The sequence below is a fragment of the Hippoglossus hippoglossus genome, chromosome 19 (assembly GCF_009819705.1).
Source record: "Hippoglossus hippoglossus isolate fHipHip1 chromosome 19, fHipHip1.pri, whole genome shotgun sequence".
In the NCBI taxonomy this organism is placed as follows: domain Eukaryota; kingdom Metazoa; phylum Chordata; class Actinopteri; order Pleuronectiformes; family Pleuronectidae; genus Hippoglossus; species Hippoglossus hippoglossus.
In genome coordinates this window covers 13,600,746-13,620,542 of record NC_047169.1, presented here as the reverse complement: position 1 = coordinate 13,620,542, position 19,797 = coordinate 13,600,746, and the positions used below count along the sequence as shown (strand labels likewise).

Sequence of the window (19,797 nt, the reverse complement as noted above, 5' to 3'; positions counted from 1 at the left end):
CTCTCCTGTAGCTGGACTCACACAGAGGACGTTTGGTTTAGTTTGGTTTGGAAGGTGAATGTGATTGTCTGGTTTTCAGCCTGCGTCGATTCCGTGAGGAACAGATGTTTCCTGGTTTCTGAGGTGTGCCAGGACAGGAGTGGTAAAAGTAAATAACTGGTCAAAAGTCATTTGGCAGCAACAAGCTCCCACAGACAAGAGACTTGGTTGTGAAATAGCTGCTTGAATATGATTGTGGTCTGCTGAGTGTTCAAAGTTCAGAGTTAGTTCTGCATGATATGATCAATTATTAACTTTGTCAAGAAGAGGTTTGTGTCAGATCCTACAGACAAAAGTCTGGAAGTGCAGAGGAGAGAGTTGTGGCTTAAGTCCCATTAATGAGAAAGAAGTGCAAACGAATGGACACAGTGTCAGAAAAGAAAAAAAGGGTTTTATAGACACAAATCAGCTCAGGTTTGCGTAATAATTTGTGTGCGAGTAGAAAGTATGAAATCGTCCAATGATTGTACATTTAAAAAAGTTATAATTCATGAATAAATGTATATAACTCAATTTAAAAAACCTGAAACTATCTGAGTCTCAAATCCTACTTATAGACAGATTATTAGGGCCCCACCCAGGACTCAGTGTTAAAGTGCCAATAAAAAAACTAAACAAGTGAACGTGAACTAGTTCATTTAAGAGTGAGCTAGCATAACACTGAGTATTACTATATATAAAACTTCATAAGCTGTGTTATCAAATATGTTTTGCGGCTCCAGACAAATTTTATTTTGGGGAAGAGGGAGCAAAATGGCTCTTTTGATAGTAAAGGTTGCCGACCCCTGTGCTAGAGGTTTCTTCCAGTTAATGACGGATTTTTTTGTCTCCACAGTCACCTAAGTGCTGCTCATTGTGGGAACTGTTGGATTTCTCTATACATGTTCAGGTCTTTACCTTCTATGTAAACTGCCTTGAGATAATGTTTATTATGATTTGGCACTATACAAATAAAAAATTGAATTGAATTGACTTGAACATGTTTGGTTTGGTAACTGTCATATGTAGTTAAACTTCCCACATTTGCCTAAACCTATTTACGAAGGGAAAGCAAGAGATATGGTTGTGAAATAGCTGCTTGAATATGATTGTGGTCTGCTGAGTGTTCAAAGTTCAGAGTTAGTTCTGCATGATATGATCAATTATTAACTTTGTCAAGAAGAGGTTTGTGTCAGATCCTACAGACAAAAGTCTGGAAGTGCAGAGGAGAGAGTTGTGGCTGAAGTCCCATTAATGAGAAAGAAGTGCAAACGAATGGACACAGTGTCAGAAAAGAAAAAAAGGGTTTTATAGACACAAATCAGCTCAGGTTTGCGTAATAATTTGTGTGCGAGTAGAAAGTATGAAATCGTCCAATGATTGTACATTTAAAAAAGTTATAATTCATGAATAAATGTATATAACTCAATTTAAAAAACCTGAAACTATCTGAGTCTCAAATCCTACTTATAGACAGATTATTAGGGCCCCACCCAGGACTCAGTGTTAAAGTGCCAATAAAAAAACTAAACAAGTGAACGTGAACTAGTTCATTTAAGAGTGAGCTAGCATAACACTGAGTATTACTATATATAAAACTTCATAAGCTGTGTTATCAAATATGTTTTGCGGCTCCAGACAAATTTTATTTTGGGGAAGAGGGAGCAAAATGGCTCTTTTGATAGTAAAGGTTGCCGACCCCTGTGCTAGAGGTTTCTTCCAGTTAATGACGGATTTTTTTGTCTCCACAGTCACCTAAGTGCTGCTCATTGTGGGAACTGTTGGATTTCTCTATACATGTTCAGGTCTTTACCTTCTATGTAAACTGCCTTGAGATAATGTTTATTATGATTTGGCACTATACAAATAAAAAATTGAATTGATTTGACTTGAACATGTTTGGTTTGGTAACTGTCATATGTAGTTAAACTTCCCACATTTGCCTAAACCTATTTACGAAGGGAAAGCAAGAGATATGGTTGTGAAATAGCTGCTTGAATATTATTGTGGTCTGCTGAGTGTTCAAAGTTCAGAGTTAGTTCTGCATGATATGATCAATTATTAACTTTGTCAAGAAGAGGTTTGTGTCAGATCCTACAGACAAAAGTCTGGAAGTGCAGAGGAGAGAGTTGTGGCTGAAGTCCCATTAATGAGAAAGAAGTGCAAACGAATGGACACAGTGTCAGAAAAGAAAAAAAGGGTTTTATAGACACAAATCAGCTCAGGTTTGCGTAATAATTTGTGTGCGAGTAGAAAGTATGAAATCGTCCAATGATTGTACATTTAAAAAAGTTATAATTCATGAATAAATGTATATAACTCAATTTAAAAAACCTGAAACTATCTGAGTCTCAAATCCTACTTATAGACAGATTATTAGGGCCCCACCCAGGACTCAGTGTTAAAGTGCCAATAAAAAAACTAAACAAGTGAACGTGAACTAGTTTATTTAAGAGTGAGCTAGCATAACACTGAGTATTACTATATATAAAACTTCATAAGCTGTGTTATCAAATATGTTTTGCGGCTCCAGACAAATTTTATTTTGGGGAAGAGGGAGCAAAATGGCTCTTTTGATAGTAAAGGTTGCCGACCCCTGTGCTAGAGGTTTCTTCCAGTTAATGACGGATTTTTTTGTCTCCACAGTCACCTAAGTGCTGCTCATTGTGGGAACTGTTGGATTTCTCTATACATGTTCAGGTCTTTACCTTCTATGTAAACTGCCTTGAGATAATGTTTATTATGATTTGGCACTATACAAATAAAAAATTGAATTGATTTGACTTGAACATGTTTGGTTTGGTAACTGTCATATGTAGTTAAACTTCCCACATTTGCCTAAACCTATTTACGAAGGGAAAGCAAGAGATATGGTTGTGAAATAGCTGCTTGAATATTATTGTGGTCTGCTGAGTGTTCAAAGTTCAGAGTTAGTTCTGCATGATATGATCAATTATTAACTTTGTCAAGAAGAGGTTTGTGTCAGATCCTACAGACAAAAGTCTGGAAGTGCAGAGGAGAGAGTTGTGGCTGAAGTCCCATTAATGAGAAAGAAGTGCAAACGAATGGACACAGTGTCAGAAAAGAAAAAAAGGGTTTTATAGACACAAATCAGCTCAGGTTTGCGTAATAATTTGTGTGCGAGTAGAAAGTATGAAATCGTCCAATGATTGTACATTTAAAAAAGTTATAATTCATGAATAAATGTATATAACTCAATTTAAAAAACCTGAAACTATCTGAGTCTCAAATCCTACTTATAGACAGATTATTAGGGCCCCACCCAGGACTCAGTGTTAAAGTGCCAATAAAAAAACTAAACAAGTGAACGTGAACTAGTTTATTTAAGAGTGAGCTAGCATAACACTGAGTATTACTATATATAAAACTTCATAAGCTGTGTTATCAAATATGTTTTGCGGCTCCAGACAAATTTTATTTTGGGGAAGAGGGAGCAAAATGGCTCTTTTGATAGTAAAGGTTGCCGACCCCTGTGCTAGAGGTTTCTTCCAGTTAATGACGGATTTTTTTGTCTCCACAGTCACCTAAGTGCTGCTCATTGTGGGAACTGTTGGATTTCTCTATACATGTTCAGGTCTTTACCTTCTATGTAAACTGCCTTGAGATAATGTTTATTATGATTTGGCACTATACAAATAAAAAATTGAATTGATTTGACTTGAACATGTTTGGTTTGGTAACTGTCATATGTAGTTAAACTTCCCACATTTGCCTAAACCTATTTACGAAGGGAAAGCAAGAGATATATATAGAGAGTCAGCAATAAGCCACAGCATCATTTCATTAGACAGCTGAATCAGTTCCCCGAGCCTGCTGCTGACATTCTGGTCAGTCTTTGCTTTGAACTATGACTGAGGCCGACATGTACTTTTGGTACAAAGGGATTTATCTTAGTTCATACCTGCACGTAGCGGAGGGCCTGAAAATATATGAAGAGTTTACTTTTCGCAAGGATGATATCATCATTGTAACATATCCCAAGTCAGGTAAGTTGTTGATTCAAACTTAAGCTCCTACTTGTTGTAGGAATATTTCAGGCCAAGTATTATTTTTAATGAGTAGCTATATATATATTTAAATTCACGTTCATAGTTCATAAAAAATGAACTATGAACGTGAACTAGTTAATTTTTGGAACCGTGAGCTTAGTTCAAAATTTAAAAAAATTTACTATGAACGTGAATTAGTTCATTTTCATCTGCATGAACTGAATTTTGAACTAGTTAATTTTAAGTGTGAACTGTGGCTCTTTTGATAGTCAAGGTTGCCGACCCCTGAACTATGGTATAATAGTTGCATATTGTGTGGATTTTTTAAGTTCATTCCATATGAGAGTGGTTACTTAAAGTGATGTAGTGCTGCCACTTTACCAAAAACTCTGTTTAAAATTCGTGATTTTTCAAAAAGTTGAAATGCTTATAATAAACACTAGTTGGTTTTAAAAGATCTTGCTAACTGATCCACAGTTTGGTATCACTGTTGAACTTGCCGGGGCTGACGGTTAAGCTCTTCAAAGTGACATTATGAAGAGACAGGAGTGGGGACTACAGCAGCACTATTATTACTATTAAAAGACAGTGTACAATCAAAGTAATTTTGAAGCTGCTATTTTAAACGTAAAACAGTTGCATGGTGTTGTTTTGAAGCCTGATTCTTTCTGTTCATCCTTCAGAAGTTGTAGGGGGGTTAGGGTTAGTGTAGATCGGCAGCTGAACTAACTAACTTGTGTTTCTTGAAGGTTTTTTACCTGTTATCCAAAAGGCTTCTTCAGTTCTGACAAACCCGATAATGGTTACATATCTGCAGCCCTTTTTAGACTAACCAGTTGATCTGATCACAAATCTTAAGGAGAAAAGTAAACAGATGTTGTCTTGTACCTACAACGCCAGTTTTCCTTGATTCAACTATTCTTGAACCCTGTTCAGGTACGTCCTGGCTGAAGGAGATTGTCCCCCTGATCCTCAGTGGAGGAGACCCAGCCTCTGTCAAGAGTTCTCTCAGCTGGGACCGTGTTCCCTGGCTGGAGGTGAATCAGTACCACTCTGACTTTTCACAGAGGCCGTCACCGCGCATATATTGTACACACTTCCTGTACAACATGATGCTACCAAGCTTCTTTGAAGCAAAGCCAAAGGTACGGCTGCCATACAGTTTGTTTATTTACAGTCGAAATAGCAGCAAATTATTCCAAAGACCTGTGATGTTGTTGAATGTGACACCTTTGGGGAGGCAAAATGTAAATACACAGATGCACAGGAGTGTAGTTCTAAAATGACGGTAAATAAAAGACTTTAAAGTTATGCTACACACTAACTACTTCTACAATTGCAGGGAAATCTGAAAATAAAAGTTTACCACTCAATAAACAAGGTGATAAATTGCAACATGAACACCTAATTAACCTAAAACATTGCACTATAAATCACCAACAGTTAAATATCTTCACAATATAAAAAGGTTGTACTTGTGGTAACTCTTAATTGGCTGACAGCTGCTCACTACAAATCAGTATGGGCCGTGTTTAAAGGACATCACCAGTAGCTTGTTAATCCTCTTTGTTCATACCTATTAAATACTTTGAGCATTTTACACAGTAGCTTCAGACTGTGACCAGAGTGAGTCACAGGGCCTTTCAAGATAATTGTACTGTAACTGGGAAGTCAGAGGGCAACGGGGAAGACAAATCAGTCATCAATCAAGACTGGGAGGGGATTGATGTTCAGAGTTCTTTAAATCATTAATGGATGTCATATTGTCACTGCAGGTCATCTATCTCATGAGGAATCCCAAAGATGTGTTCACATCTTTCTTACATTATTCCGATGCAGCCATCCATATGGTGAAACCAGGCCCACAAAGCGAGTTCCTCCAGAAGTTCCTTGAGGGAAAAGGTTGGCCTCACTATTACACCTATGCATCTAAAGCCCATTACAGACATGAACTCGCAGAATTGTGTCCAGACCTTTTCCAGAGTTTGCCTTTCACACATGAACACGGCAGGAGATTCTCAGGTCAGATACATCCATAACAGAAATCTTGTATTTAGGTGAGGGGTGGCGCAGCATGCAGAAGCTGGATGTAACATATTTGTTCCACTGCAGAGATCATATGTTTTTGTTTAGAGCCCTGATCACCAAAAGCTCTCATCTTAGTCGGTGTCCTCTGTATAGAACCACTTTTTGATCCTGAGATATTTATTGTTATTGTTCTTTTTTATTTCTGTATCTATATCTGTTGTGCCATCAACACACCCACTCACTCGTGGTTAATCCTGAAGAGGATCTCCTGCTGTATTCCCACATTAGCTCATTCAGATTTTCTGTAGAGTTTTTGCTAAGGAGTTGACCAGAGAAAATCCAGAGGCTCTAAGCAGTTCAGTGTATGTCTGAAAAAAGCTTTAAAGTATTTATTCATATTACAATAAAATGCAATACAATAAAATGCAGTACACAAGACAGTAGGTGACAGTAAATCCTCAATTAAATTCATGAAATAGTTATGGCCATAGGGGAGGCAATTAATGACCTTTAGTGCTGGGAAAGGCGCCTCTAAATAAATGTATTATTATTATACATACATTAAAGTTAATGAATAATTGTTAAACAAAATTTTAATTTGTGATTTTCTCTCCCTTCTAGTTTGTCATGGTTCATGGTTTGATCATATAAAGGGTTGGCTGAATGCTGAAGATAAAGATCGCATCATGTACATCTCCTATGAAGAGATGATAATGGTGAGATTTAGCAGTACCTCATAAAATACATAGTGACAACTGAAGAATTAATGGAGGAATGTGAGCTGAGCTGTTTCTCTTTTCTTTGGTGCAGGACCTGAAGGACTCTGTGGCCAGAATTGCTCAGTACTTGGAGAAACCTCTGACCCCAGAGGTGATAGAGAAGATAACAGACCGATGTTTGTTCAAGAATATGAAGCAGAACAACATGTCAAACTACTCTGTCGTTCCTGCTGAAATATGGGACAGGACAAAGTCAGACTTTTTAAGAAAAGGTGTGTTTCAATAAACAACAGCACGGTTACTATGAGTTAAAATGAAATTACATGCTATACTTCTGAATAAAAAACAAAACAGTTCATTCAATTAAGGACACATTTTCAGAAATTGTTCCCTCAAATGATTCCTCTTGTGTGTTGTGTTTCAGGAGTAACTGGAGACTGGACAAACCAACTAACAGGGGCAGAGGCAGAGTACTTTGATGCTGTTTACAAGTTCAAAATGAAGGATGTCAAGTATAAGTTTCCATGGAATTAAAATAACCGTAATCATCCCAACACACAATGATGCACAAAGACCTGAAAAGAAGACGGAGTTGGTTATGGTTCTATAACAGGAATATACTGAAAGCTGCCAATTAACTAACAATAACATAAAAAGTTTTCATCGACTCAAGCTTAGAATCTCCTGAAGAAAACATCCCTGCATATAAGTGTTTTCCTGAGAAGTACGTGATTTTCGCAATACTCTTCTCTTGAGTAAAAGTAACCAACTCTCTTACAGAACTGTTGATGAACAGATTTGCTTATGTTAATATACTTTGACCCGAATAAAGAATCTTTGTGCTCTGAAAAAGAGGTGTTCACCCTTTTCTTTAAGTGTCTGACACATAGCTACAGGATGTGGACATTGAGTGGACAAGCACTGTGAGTAAAAGGAAAGGAGGAGGAGGGACATTTCCGTGGTTACTCAGAAGACACCCAGCTCTAGTAATCTATACAGCCAGATCAAAATAATCAGGAAGTTAGTCCCCTAAGGCACCTCTGAAACAACAACACGTTGACAACACATAAAACACGCATTGATAACGCGTTAACAACATGTGATCTCAGGTGTCAATTTCATGTGTATTTGAGCCTTTTGGTCACTTCCCCAGTTTAAGAGTGTGACTGCCTCAAGGTCTCATTGGCTGCTGAGCAGTTAACGCAACCACACATAATATAGGTCATTTTATTTCATTGAGCTATCTTCCATTTTTTTTTTAACTGATAAAAATGAAATATTTGGATTGCACTTTGATGACTCATCTTTTATCACGATAAAAAAAATGAAAATAATTCTTTGGGGTAAATTATAGAAGCAGCAGCTGAATCGTTCACTGATGGTTTAGATGTTTATCTTACAGATCATTGAAAAATACAATATGAATATTTATTTAGAATATAGGACAAGAAGTTGAACATCCCTTGTACGTTTAAAGGTCTTTGTGGCAATTGACCATGCCACCGGGGTCTCCCACACACAGCCAGAGACGGACAGGTTGCTTTTCAGCTTCTTTTATTAACTTCACACAGTGCCAACATAACCTCGACAAACTCAACTTAAGTTGCCAGCACTTTCTGCTGGCGTCCCGCTTTTCAGCTCAGTCTCTCATGAGTGTCTCTCGTGTGTCTCCCTTGCGTGTCTGCCCAGCGTGTCTCTGTCCTCTGTGCGTGTCTCTGACTCTGTTTTTTGTTCTGTTCTTGTAAGCAATGATACAGGCTGAACTTGAGGGGACACTGAGGCTAAAGGTAAATTCGACTGGCTACTGGCTTGTATGGCAGTACTATGAAAGACATGTCGCCTGCTCAGTAGATCAGACATCATTACCTCTATGCCTTTTTAAACTAAACGCTTTCCCATTTTAGAACATAGGACAAGATGGAGAATATCCCAGTATGTTCTACCGCACTAATTAATGCCTACCACCAGCTGATGTTATCGGATGTAAGTTACCACCAACGGCTGTTAGGGACATATCTTCAGTTGTGTACCTTAGTGTCACCAAGTGTTTCTGCTGATCAGATCAGACCTGGGTGCATGTCCCTAGCATCTTGGGGCCCATTTGGGATCTTTCCTCCTCATCCAGAGCCATTGGCTGCAGCGTTCTGTAGTGTGGGATGTTTCTTTTATGGTCTGGCGCAGGGCTTGTCCATGAATCCCCAGATCTTTGAGCAACCTGATGGTGGATGTTGCAAGGAAACCCCTGCAGCCAACCTCCAGAGGGCAAACTATTGCTTTCCAGCCGCGTTGCTCTGCCTCAAATACCATGTCTACATGCCGCAGCCTTTTCCTCTCATTTGCTTCATCAACATTATCCTCCCAGGGTACTGTCAATTCTATGAAATAGACGACGCGCTGGGTGTTGGACCATAGTATCTGGTCAGGTCTTAGGGTGGTATTGACAATATGTAATGGGACTGTAAGCCGCTGGCCCACGTCCACCAACAACTCCCAGTCTCTGGCTTGCTCCCTGACCGCTCCTGGTCAGTGGAGGAGGCCCTCTCTATCCCACAACATATTGTGCTGAAGATAAATTGTTGGGAGCATTGTAATTCACAAGCACAACAGCAGAGGGCATACTTGACTATACTGTTAGTTCCAATGAAACAGTAAGATAATTACAGACCAGTATGTACTTTCGGTAGACCGAAGTTAATCATTTACTTATTTATTCTATGAATATACTCCTTTAAATTGTTCTGTGTTGAAGTAGCTCTGTTGATTAATTCAACTTTCATTAGATTGCCACCAAAGGTAGAAGACAAAGTCTTATTACTGAATTGTAATCCAGGCTCAAAATCTACTAACAATATTCTCAAACTTGTCTGTCTTGTCGGCAAATATCACATCCATAAGCCTAGACTACTTCAAACCACACCTAATATCTATCCATTCCATGCATTTTTAGGTTTACATGTACTATATGAATGCTTACAGCGGTGTATTACAATGATAATGCCAACAAGTAACTTTCTGAGTATCTTTTGATACACTTCATAACAGCCAACATTAATGTTAGGACTTCTTGTACTGCTTAGTACTGTTGCTCACGGCTAGTGAGAGTTCAGAGAGAGACGTGCTCTAACAAAATCAGGCCTTAGGCTACTTTGTGTTGAATGATTTCAACACAGAGAGAGAGAGAGAGAGAGAGAGAGAGAGAGAGAGAGAGAGAGAAAACTATGGGAGATTGGCAGTACTACATGGGGGGACAGAGAGAGACAGAGACAGACAGAGAGAGACGTGCTCTAACAAAATCAAATGTGATATGATATTGAAGAGGGCAGGGCTGAGATGAGGTCAGGTCAGTCCACAACAACCCCTGCGACCGGAGGTTAGTCAATATAAAGCAATAAAAGTGAGTGTTCAGCCTGTGGAAGCGACCTGTTTGCTGAAGCTGCTGCACACGACTCGTGGTTTTTCTCCTTGAACGACAGTATGACTGAGGCTGACCTGTACACGCTGTACAAAGGGGTGTATCTGCCTTCAGGGCTGCACACTCCACACAGCCTGCAATACTACGACGACTTCACGCTTCGCCACGATGATATTATCATTGTAACATATCCCAAGTCAGGTAAGTTCACACTTCTGTATTGTGTGCATTAGTTGCGCAAATTATGTCGACAAATTGTGTCAAGTTGAGACTAGCTCTTTAACTCGTAACACCCCATAGTAGCCACAGAGACATTTTGGATGCACAATACACTTTTATTTGTACGCATTCCATGAACGAAAAAGGAACACAGAGAAGAAAAGTCTTCGATCAAATGCTCCTTTCATATAAAGAATATATCAAAAAGGTCATCCCTTTATTGATTTCCTTTCTTTCCCCAAATCACATAACAAATCAGTTGTACAATAATCAGTAGCAATCATCATAACATAAATATTACTTAAAGTTACTTAGTTCGTTTTCATAATTTTTTTCCTATTTAATGTAGTGCGTGGATATGGACGTCTGATATTATACCTCCGTCTCTAATCCTCATCATTTGATATTAATGTAAACAGTTTTTACAGGGTTTCAGGAAGCAGCTTTAAATATAACCAATAATATTTGTAAGTCAACCACATCTTTAACCTTTAACCCATGTGACTTCTTAAACAGTTCACTGGTATGTTCTCTTACATTGACTTTGATTTTAAGTCTTAATGCTCTTTTCTGTAATACATACAAGGGTCTAATATTAGTTTTATATGTGTTGCCCAACACCTCGGTGCTATAAACAAAACATGGAGGAATAAGTGAACAATGTAAAATATCTTAACTGCCCTTCGCTTTGTACAGGACTACAATACTTTTGCTCACTTTCCCCTTTATTTATTCTATAAGTGGTTTCAAAGTAAGTGTGTCATCTATTACAACACCCAAAAACTTTTTCAATTACCAAAAGTCATGAATTTGGCATTACTCCAATTTAAAAATAATTCATTTTCATCAAACCCCATTTTAAGTTTTACTGTTTCACAAACACTATCTGTAACTTTGAACTGTTTAACTAAATCATATTCAGGCCAGAACCAAAAAAATATTTGTGTCATCTGCAAACAGGAGGAATTCTTTACCTTGGACTCTTCGCTAATTCTTTTAGAGGAGCACAACTCAGTGTGAATAAAACTCAGACCATACTGCGTCTTTCTGTTTTCCTCAACAAAAAGGTTGATAAATGTACCGTATGCTTACAGAAGCAGCTCGAGAAACAACTAAGAACCACTTTACTGCAGGTCTACGCCCACGTATTGTTTCTATCCTGCAGTGAGCACCATATGTGAATGTGGAATATTCTTTGCAAACAAGACGAGCAATCCTTAGCAAATCAGTGTACTTAACCGGTTCTCACCGGTTAATAACGCAAACATTGTGGGTGGTTCATGATATCAGCTGTCACTTGTCAAAGCTGCTTAGCTGCAGTCGGTTTGTGTCTGTGCACGCTGCTGTCAGTACTCATCACGGATAATTAGTGAGAGAAGAACCTCCACTATGTAACAACTTTCTCAAAACCAAAAGAGTGAGTTATCTTCTTTCCAGAGGATCATATGATAACAGTAATTTACACATACTAATGCAGTGCCCGTTCTAAACATACCCTTTTGGAATGGGCTGTTTGCTTAGCCTGCCCACTGAAACCTGTTTTCTTTATTTAGGCACAACTTGGATGCAGGAGATTGTCCCACTGATCATGAGTGGAGGCGATCCGGCCTCCGTTGAGTCTCTCCACAACTGGGACCGAGTGCCCTGGTTGGAGATGTATAGGTCCTCCGACCTTAACCTAGAAAAAAGGCCGTCTCCTCGCATGTTCACGACTCACTTCCACTACAACATGATGCCTCCAGGCTTCTTTGAAGTAAAGCCAAAGGTAAATCTGTCTTATACAGAGAACTACAGGTCGGCTGCAACTCTCACTTCTATTACATCAAGGGTGAAGACTTAACTGTTTGCAGTTTGAAATCAAATTGTTGCTAATTTCTTACTCTGCAAAGTAACTTTCTACCCATGTATTTCATATTATTCTGTTTATTTTACTCCTCAGTCTATATGATCTTTGTATTGTCTAATGTTGCTTTGACATTTTGACATAATGCCTTTTTTATCTTATGTGAAGCACTTGAATTGGGCTGCTGTGGAAATGTGCTTAGCAAATAAATTTGCCTTGCCTTACGTATGTACCATTTCTCTCTCATTGAAATTACTTCTAATGTAACATAGCTGTCATGAAAAAGGCACAATACTCACTCTAGCCTTTATACAGCTTCTTCATTTTTATTACTGCTCTTTCTGGCTCCCGTCCTTCTCCAACATGTTTATCAATCATACTTTCATTTGCCTGATTGAACTCCCAGCTATTCTCGAAATTACGTGATACTTCATAACTCTGTGTATGTACCAGTAAGAATTACAGGGTAGGTGGTCCTGCCACTGAAGTACACGTCCACATGGTCCGGAGGTCAACCTCCCAGGTTTCAGGATTCTACTATGTCAAATCCTCTAAACTCAACTACATCACAGGCATTTGTATTTGCTGCCACTCAAAAGGCCTACACAACTACAGAAAATGCTATGTGAGAAATTAAAACAGAGCAGATTGAAGTGTAATTTGATATACCACAGGCGTAGTTGAAGAGTTCCATGTGCTATAATTGATTCAGCAATGTCATTCTCACTACAGGTCATCTATGTCATGAGGAATCCCAAAGATGTGTTTACATCTTTCTTACATTATTCTGAAGTGGCCTCATTCCTGGTGAACCCAGGCCCACAGAGAGAGTTCCTCCACAAGTTCCTTGATGGAAAAGGTCGGGCTAAGTGTTACACCTATGCAATACAGTATTCATAATAAAATACACTAAGTGACAGAAACCCTCAACTGATAATAGATCATTGTAATATATGTTAAATACTTAGTGTGATTTTCTCTCCCTTCTAGTTTGTTACGGTTCATGGTTTGATCATATAAAGGGTTGGCTGAATGCTGAAGATAAAGATCGCATCATGTACATCTCCTATGAAGAGATGATAATGGTGAGCTTTAGCAGTACTCCTGAAAACGTCCGACCAAAATCTCTTTACAATGTTTTTTGGAACAATTCTGACCTCAGAATACGTGATAATTTATGAATTCTTGTAGGAATGTGAGCTAAGTTGTTTCTCTTTACTTTGGTGCAGGACCTGAAGGACTCTGTAGCCAGAATTGCTCAGTACTTGGAGAAGCCTCTGGGCACAGAGGTGATAGAGAAGATAACAGACCGATGTTTGTTCAAGAATATGAAGCAGAACAACATGTCAAACTACTCTGCTGTTCCTTGTGAAATATTGGACAGGACAAAGTCAGAATTTCTCAGGAAAGGTGTGTGTTTCATTAAATAATACACACAGTACTGTTCGTAGATGTGGTCCACTGTCCATTAAAATAAGGACATATTTTCACAAATTGTTCCCTCAAATGATTCCTCGTGTGTTGTGTTTCAGGAATAACTGGAGACTGGAAAAACCAACTGACAGTGGCAGAGGCAGAGTACTTTGATGCTGTTTACAAAGACAAAATTAATGATATCAAATATAAATTTGTATGGGATCAAAATAGATTTGATGAGCACACTCAATGATAATCACCCCGCCATACAATGATGCACAAAATATGCATCTTTCTTAAGAGACAGATCATTAGTATTACTGCCATTACCAGCATTACTTTCTAATTACTTATCTTAATTAGAAAGCTGCAGTCTCATCTTCTTGACTTTATTTCAAATCCTTTGTGTTGAGATATATATATCAAAGGCTTTCTCAAATATAACTGTGGCGTTCAGCATGGACTGCTAATCCTATGTGTTGCCAAGATGACCAAGGCAGGCCTGATTATGCTCAAAGCCAACTCAAAGCTAACTATGATATAAAACTTCCATCTTCTGTTCCTAAATGTATTCCTATTCTATTTTTATTTGCTTCCTCATTCACTACATAACATCCTGTTTTTTTTAAATACCCTGTCTGAACAGTGGAACATGGGGATGGTGCTGGTTGGGAAAAAATTAAAGGTGCAATTGTCTGTTTGTATTTAACTGTATATTTACTGACACTGTCTCCTAATATTGAATTATAAAATGCTAAGAATGAAAAAGAGAAAGTGGAAATGTATGGTAATTATTTATTCTACTTTATTACTTAATAATTTCTGGTGCATTAAGGCATCGTGTTGTTGTCAGATTACTTTTTGGGGTAACACGATTGAAGGCGGTTTGCTTTAGGAACTCAAAATAAGATGACACGTGTTAAATTTGTATTCTGCCATCTGAGCTTTAAGTTCAAGAAATTAGAGTACTCGCGTGGAACAGTTTCGATTCTGTCGAAAATGATGTCACTTTGTTTTCAACACAATGCTGCATTCAGGGTCCCTGTGAGAACATGTCTCTGTCATCCATCTTAAGTTAGAGTAGCTCTGAAACCTGTGAACTCTACATAGTTGTTCGTGTGCGGCCCCCTACTGTTTTACACCCATAATAAAAACATAAAAGTGGGGAAAGGGACTGGCTAAAATGAACCAATATTTTATAATTTACCAGGAAGAAGACAGCTTTAAACATCCACGAAAAATAGGGGACAAGACTAAACTCGAATCCTCATGAAGCAGGCGTCGACATGAAGCTGAGATGATATATCATTTGTGATTGTAATACTAATATTGATTCAATTTTTATTTTGTACGGACAGTTCAGGGGGGAGAGAGTTCGTATTTCCGATTTGCGCCATGTGACTTGAATGCAGCATGTGGTTAGCTAGGCAGCCGGCTAGCATTAGCAAACAATAGCGTTAGGTTACTGAGTTTCGCTTCTTCCGTATCATATGGCGCTTAATCTCAGCAGAGCTAAGATTATACAACTCAAATACGGTGACAGTGGTTATTCAAAAGCCCGATGTTGACCGGTTAGTGCGATTAGTGTAAAGTTAAACCGCAACACGCCTGGTATTGTTTGCTAACGCTGGCTAACGCTTGCTAGCACGGTCCGTCCGTTTAACGCGCTTCCGTGTTGTGATCCCTTCAGTGCGGAGAGAAGTCAGGGACTCACCCGACAACTGCAACAAATGGGGGGATGCCTGGCTCAGTAACAGGTAGATGGAGAGAGTCCGCCACATTTAACTGGGGTTTAAATCAGTGGTTCAACTCGGTTTCAGGTTTATTGTGAGATCACAACAGCTCACACAGTTAACTGGTACTTTACCGGCTGCTACCATTGGCTGCCACAGAAATAATATTAATACATGTTATTTATATTGCACCTTTCGTACATTCTCTGCAGCTCAAAGTGCTTTACAATAAAAAGAAGTAGAAAAAAGAAGTTAAAAAAAGAACCGTTACCGTTACTGTCTGGCAGCCTGTAGTTTGATGTTCATTTGACTTGATATCAGCAGTGGAGAATGCAGTTTAGGCGATAGTGAAAAACAAATGTATGGAAAAGGAGATGTATATCCCATGCTTAAATTCATGTATAGTCATTTGTGTGTGTGTGTGTGTGTCTGTAAATGTATATATTGCATGTTACTTATTACTTGCTGATGCCTTTTTGACTCTTGCCGCTGTAATACTGCAAATTCCCCCATTGTGGGACTAATAAAGGAATATCTTATCTTATATATATTGTCGTCTAAATAAAGGAGTCTGTTGAGCCAAGTGTGTCATTTCACCCCTTTTCGACCATATGTGTAAACACTGAAGCACATCCACAGCCCCTTTTCCACCTAGACACTCGGAGTGCAGCTTCGGAGCCAGTGCCTGTAAACCTGAACCAGTTCTTTGAGTTTTGACAGTCAAAGAACTTGTCTCTTGGCCAGAAAACCTGGTTTGACTCTGACACCAGCGCTTTGCTGGTCTGGAAAAAGAATCACTTCCGTCAGGGCCTCTGTTGAGACTATCCTGACCACTGATTAGAAAAAGAAAACGTCACCGCCATTGTTGATGTGCTTGTAGCGTTGTAGAGAGTGATGTGTACAGTGAAGTAATGACGTGGCTCTATGGTGGCTCGCGCCTGTGAAAAAGCAAACTGGGTCTAAAAAGGTTTGCAAGTCAAACCCACTCTGAACCAGGCCTATAGCACCGGTCCAGCATTAACACCAGGTTCACCTGGGTCGAAAAGGGTTATGACCCACTTGTCATGACTCAACATATTACAGATTCCTTTGATTCAATGTCATGTTTTAACTTAGTTTCACAGCTGCTCAGACAAAAATCCTGCTGTCAGCTGTTGTCATCATCATCATCCCCTCTTGCATTCCTCCTCCTCCTCATCATCTACATTGATTTCCCCATGTTGTAAGGTATGGCCCTAACAGTGAGGAGAGAGAAGACATGAAGCACTGACAACATAGTTCCAAGCTGACCAATACAAGGTATGTTGCTGTGGCTTGGTTCGTCATAAACCCTAAAGAAATACATTGTAAAAGCTGGGGCCAGAGGTACAAAGAGAACATGAAAACACTGCCGCTCGTTCAATTCACGCAGCCGTAGAGTGCTCCTTTAATTGTCCTCCTCCCAATATCTTGTGGCAGCCATGATGTCATTGTAACTCATAGATCTGTGCAGCAAAGGGTACGGTGCCCTGTTCAGGATCAGGTTGTGAAGTCATCGTTTGCTGAGTAATGTGAGGAGGACATGAAACAGCAAAATGTGCAAAGCCATGCGCAGGAGCGAGGCAATAACAATGTCTATTTTACATTTTCTAGTCTGTTTCATTTTCTTAGGTTTAGGTTTGTTTTTACCAGTGACACATCGCATGGACTGTGGCTGTAATCAGATCTCATGGTTTATTACTCAGCTGAGGGAAATGGGCGGGTGCTGGCCAGGAATGTGAAACTCAAAGCTTCACCCTCAATCTCCTTCTCTTTTGTTTTCCCTTCTGTCTTCGTCACTGACGTCCCCTTACATTGCAGCTTTGCTTACTTTCATCAACATGTCTGCTGAATACTGTAACATTAAGTCCCACCAAATATCATTTGAACATTAAAAGCACGGACATTTAGATGAATTAGTGCTTCAGTAAAGTTAAGATGCACGACTGCCCCCAGCTGTTTTTTTGGTTGCCTCCTTCTATTGCTGTGTCTGTGTGTTGTGGCATAACCATTTACAGGAACGAGGGCGTGTGGCTGACCCAATAGACTTGAATGAGCCTGCCGTTTGCTTTCAGTTTCGTTTCTCTGCCATTATGGTGAGAAGGAAACCGCAGGGGAGGGGGTGGGATTATAAAATAGGCAGGAAGGTTGATACGGGTTCATATGATAGTTGAAACTCTGAGGGAGATGAACAGCAGAACTTGTCATACGAAGGAATAGGTAAGATCAACCTGCCTCTGCTTTCTGCTTATTCTTCATGCAAATTAGACTCTAGTTTATCTTTGTGCCTCAATATATGCTGCTAATATTATGACTAAAGACTAAACAGATTTTAAAATACTTAATACTTAATTCTGTTATGTAAAAGATATGGTTTGACAAAATAAAAATACAGTGAATAGATTTTATTTTTGAGAAGATGTGTCACAGGACACAGGATCGTAGACCATATCTATGTAAACACTGTCTGTTTGTGCTGTTACACTTGAATGTAGTTTCATGCAGAGCTTTAGACTCCCTCGGGAGTTTTTTGATTGTTCAAGTGAAAAACATTCTTTCTTCAAATTTGTTTAAAAAGTAATTGTGGAAAGTACAAGAGTTTTACCTTTGTTTTCCTTATGGCCTGCAGGACATTTGTAACCAGTTTTCTCAAATTGCTAAACAGGTGACACAGTTGACACAGTGTTCTTCTTATCAAACTGATTGCGTTAAAGGAAGTATTACTGTTCAAAGTGTTTCCTCCATCTGACGAGAGTTGTATAACTAGAATATCATAAATATCTGTGTGAGCTCCTCTTTGTCAGACTTCTGCATCACAGTGTGGTGTGGAAAACTCGGTCCTATTCAGCTGAATATAGGAAATTATTTGTGAGAGAAGTTAAATAAGAATTCTCAAAGGGCAATAAACACACACTTTTGCATGCAGAGGCATGACGAAAACACCCAATTATTGTTTTGGTGCTCCTACATGTAAACCAACAACAATCTCTCAGTTTGCAAACATATTTGATAAAAGGGATCCAAACATCGCTACATTAATTTGTATGAATAGCGTGAATCCGCCGCCTCAAGTGCCCAAAGTATTTCAGCAGTTAAAGTCGATCATACGCTGGTCGGAGGCAGCTCATTCGCCACATGCTCTTTTAGCTGTGCTTTTTGTCAAGTTGTAAAATGTCTGGATTGGTGGGCTGTCTCGTAGTCATCTCATGGTGGATGTTCTTCAATCCCTTGCCCTAACTTGTGAGGGCTGCCTCCCCCATACTGCTAATATCAAAGCTCCTTCAGCAAAGCTTAAGTGTAACATGTCCAGCTTTTTGAATCAATGAGGGGGCCAAAGCAGTAAAAATGTGGACCGTAAAAGTGAAATAATATGCTAAAGTATTCTATGAATTTGGAAATTTATGGGGATTATTTTTGCATTAATTCTAAATTGTTATGGAATATCCTTAAGACAAAGCTGTCTTCATGAATCAAGCAGCAAATACAGCAGAGAACATAACAGAGTCTGTACCATGCACAAGGTGAAGGGAAGTTCATGGAGTAGAAGGACATTAAATACATGGTTAACATTTCCAATACAATCATAATTTTGATCAGATCATCTAAATAAAATGTAGAGAAAAACACAAAGTGCCTAAGCTAATAACACACAAGCAATTTTAATCTTTCATTTCCTATTTGAACACACGAGACATTCACAGTGCTGCTGGAAAATGCAAATCAGTCCTTTCATTTGTTTAATAATCAAATGTGATTCCGCAGCAATAACCTCAAACAAGCGGTAGCTGCAGATCTGACCTGCAACAACATTCTGAAGGAATCTTGGGATACATTTTTGTATACATTGCCATTCGTGCATTTCCTGAACAAACAAATTAACTTTTTGAATGGGTCCACAAAACACCTCTTATCATTGTAAGTCAACTTCCAGGGAGAGTAGCCACAGAACTGAATTGTTTCCATTTATAGACGGTTTGTGTAGTGTAGGCTGATTAATATCCAATCTTGTGTCACTTATTGTACTCCAGGTTTGCCAACTCTACACTGTTTGAATATTTTTGTTATGGTGTGGACAAGAGCAAAACAATGATTTCTTTGTTCCTAGTTAAAATAGATTGTGCTTGTTCAAAATGGTAACAGATGAAGATATGACCATATCATAAGACAAATCTATAATCTATAAATCTGATAAATCCAGCGGGTTTACTTAAGTTTTCTTGCAACTCTATATTTGCCCAGCGAATCGGTCATTCTTTAATTAGCACCAGTAAGAAAACATTTGAAAAATATCATTAATATTGACAGTTTATATTTTAAAGTATTCTTTCCTTCGATCACCATCATTTAGATTTCTTCTTTATTTGATACCTTGGTGTGTTTT

At 38.7% G+C, this 19,797-nt stretch overlaps 2 protein-coding genes across 4 annotated transcripts in view; both read left to right on the top strand.

Moving 5' to 3' along the window:
* Positions 1-3,886: 3,886 nt before the first annotated feature.
* On the top strand, positions 3,887-13,932 carry LOC117753415. Its single transcript, XM_034571492.1, has 12 exons — positions 3,887-4,025; positions 4,965-5,173; positions 5,804-5,930; positions 6,678-6,772; positions 6,867-7,047; positions 7,200-7,287; positions 10,162-10,388; positions 11,960-12,171; positions 12,982-13,108; positions 13,240-13,334; positions 13,479-13,659; positions 13,782-13,932. Exons 1-12 carry the CDS (start codon positions 3,887-3,889, stop codon positions 13,916-13,918), a joined length of 1,818 nt encoding a protein of 605 aa, XP_034427383.1. The 3' UTR covers positions 13,919-13,932.
* The window catches only part of wu:fj29h11 (protein NO VEIN), a 33,563-nt gene continuing 27,691 nt past the window's right edge, over positions 13,926-19,797 (top strand). For 2 of the 3 annotated variants that reach the window (XM_034570050.1, XM_034570048.1), the window contains exons 1-2: positions 13,926-15,422; positions 16,626-16,697. The gene's annotated coding sequence lies outside the window, so the exon portion shown is untranslated. Of the gene's footprint in view, positions 15,423-16,625; positions 16,698-17,554; positions 17,637-19,797 lie in introns of those variants that run through there. The other variant, XM_034570049.1, reaches the window with a different exon arrangement.

Coding starts and splice junctions, on each gene's coding strand:
- LOC117753415 (XM_034571492.1), top strand. CDS start 3,887: ATGACTGAGGCCGACATGTACTTTTGGTACAAAGGGATTTATCTTAGT. Junction 13,335..13,478: donor CCTATGAAGAGATGATAATG/GTGAGCTTTAGC, acceptor ACTTTGGTGCAG/GACCTGAAGGACTCTGTAGC. Junction 13,660..13,781: donor GTCAGAATTTCTCAGGAAAG/GTGTGTGTTTCA, acceptor GTTGTGTTTCAG/GAATAACTGGAGACTGGAAA.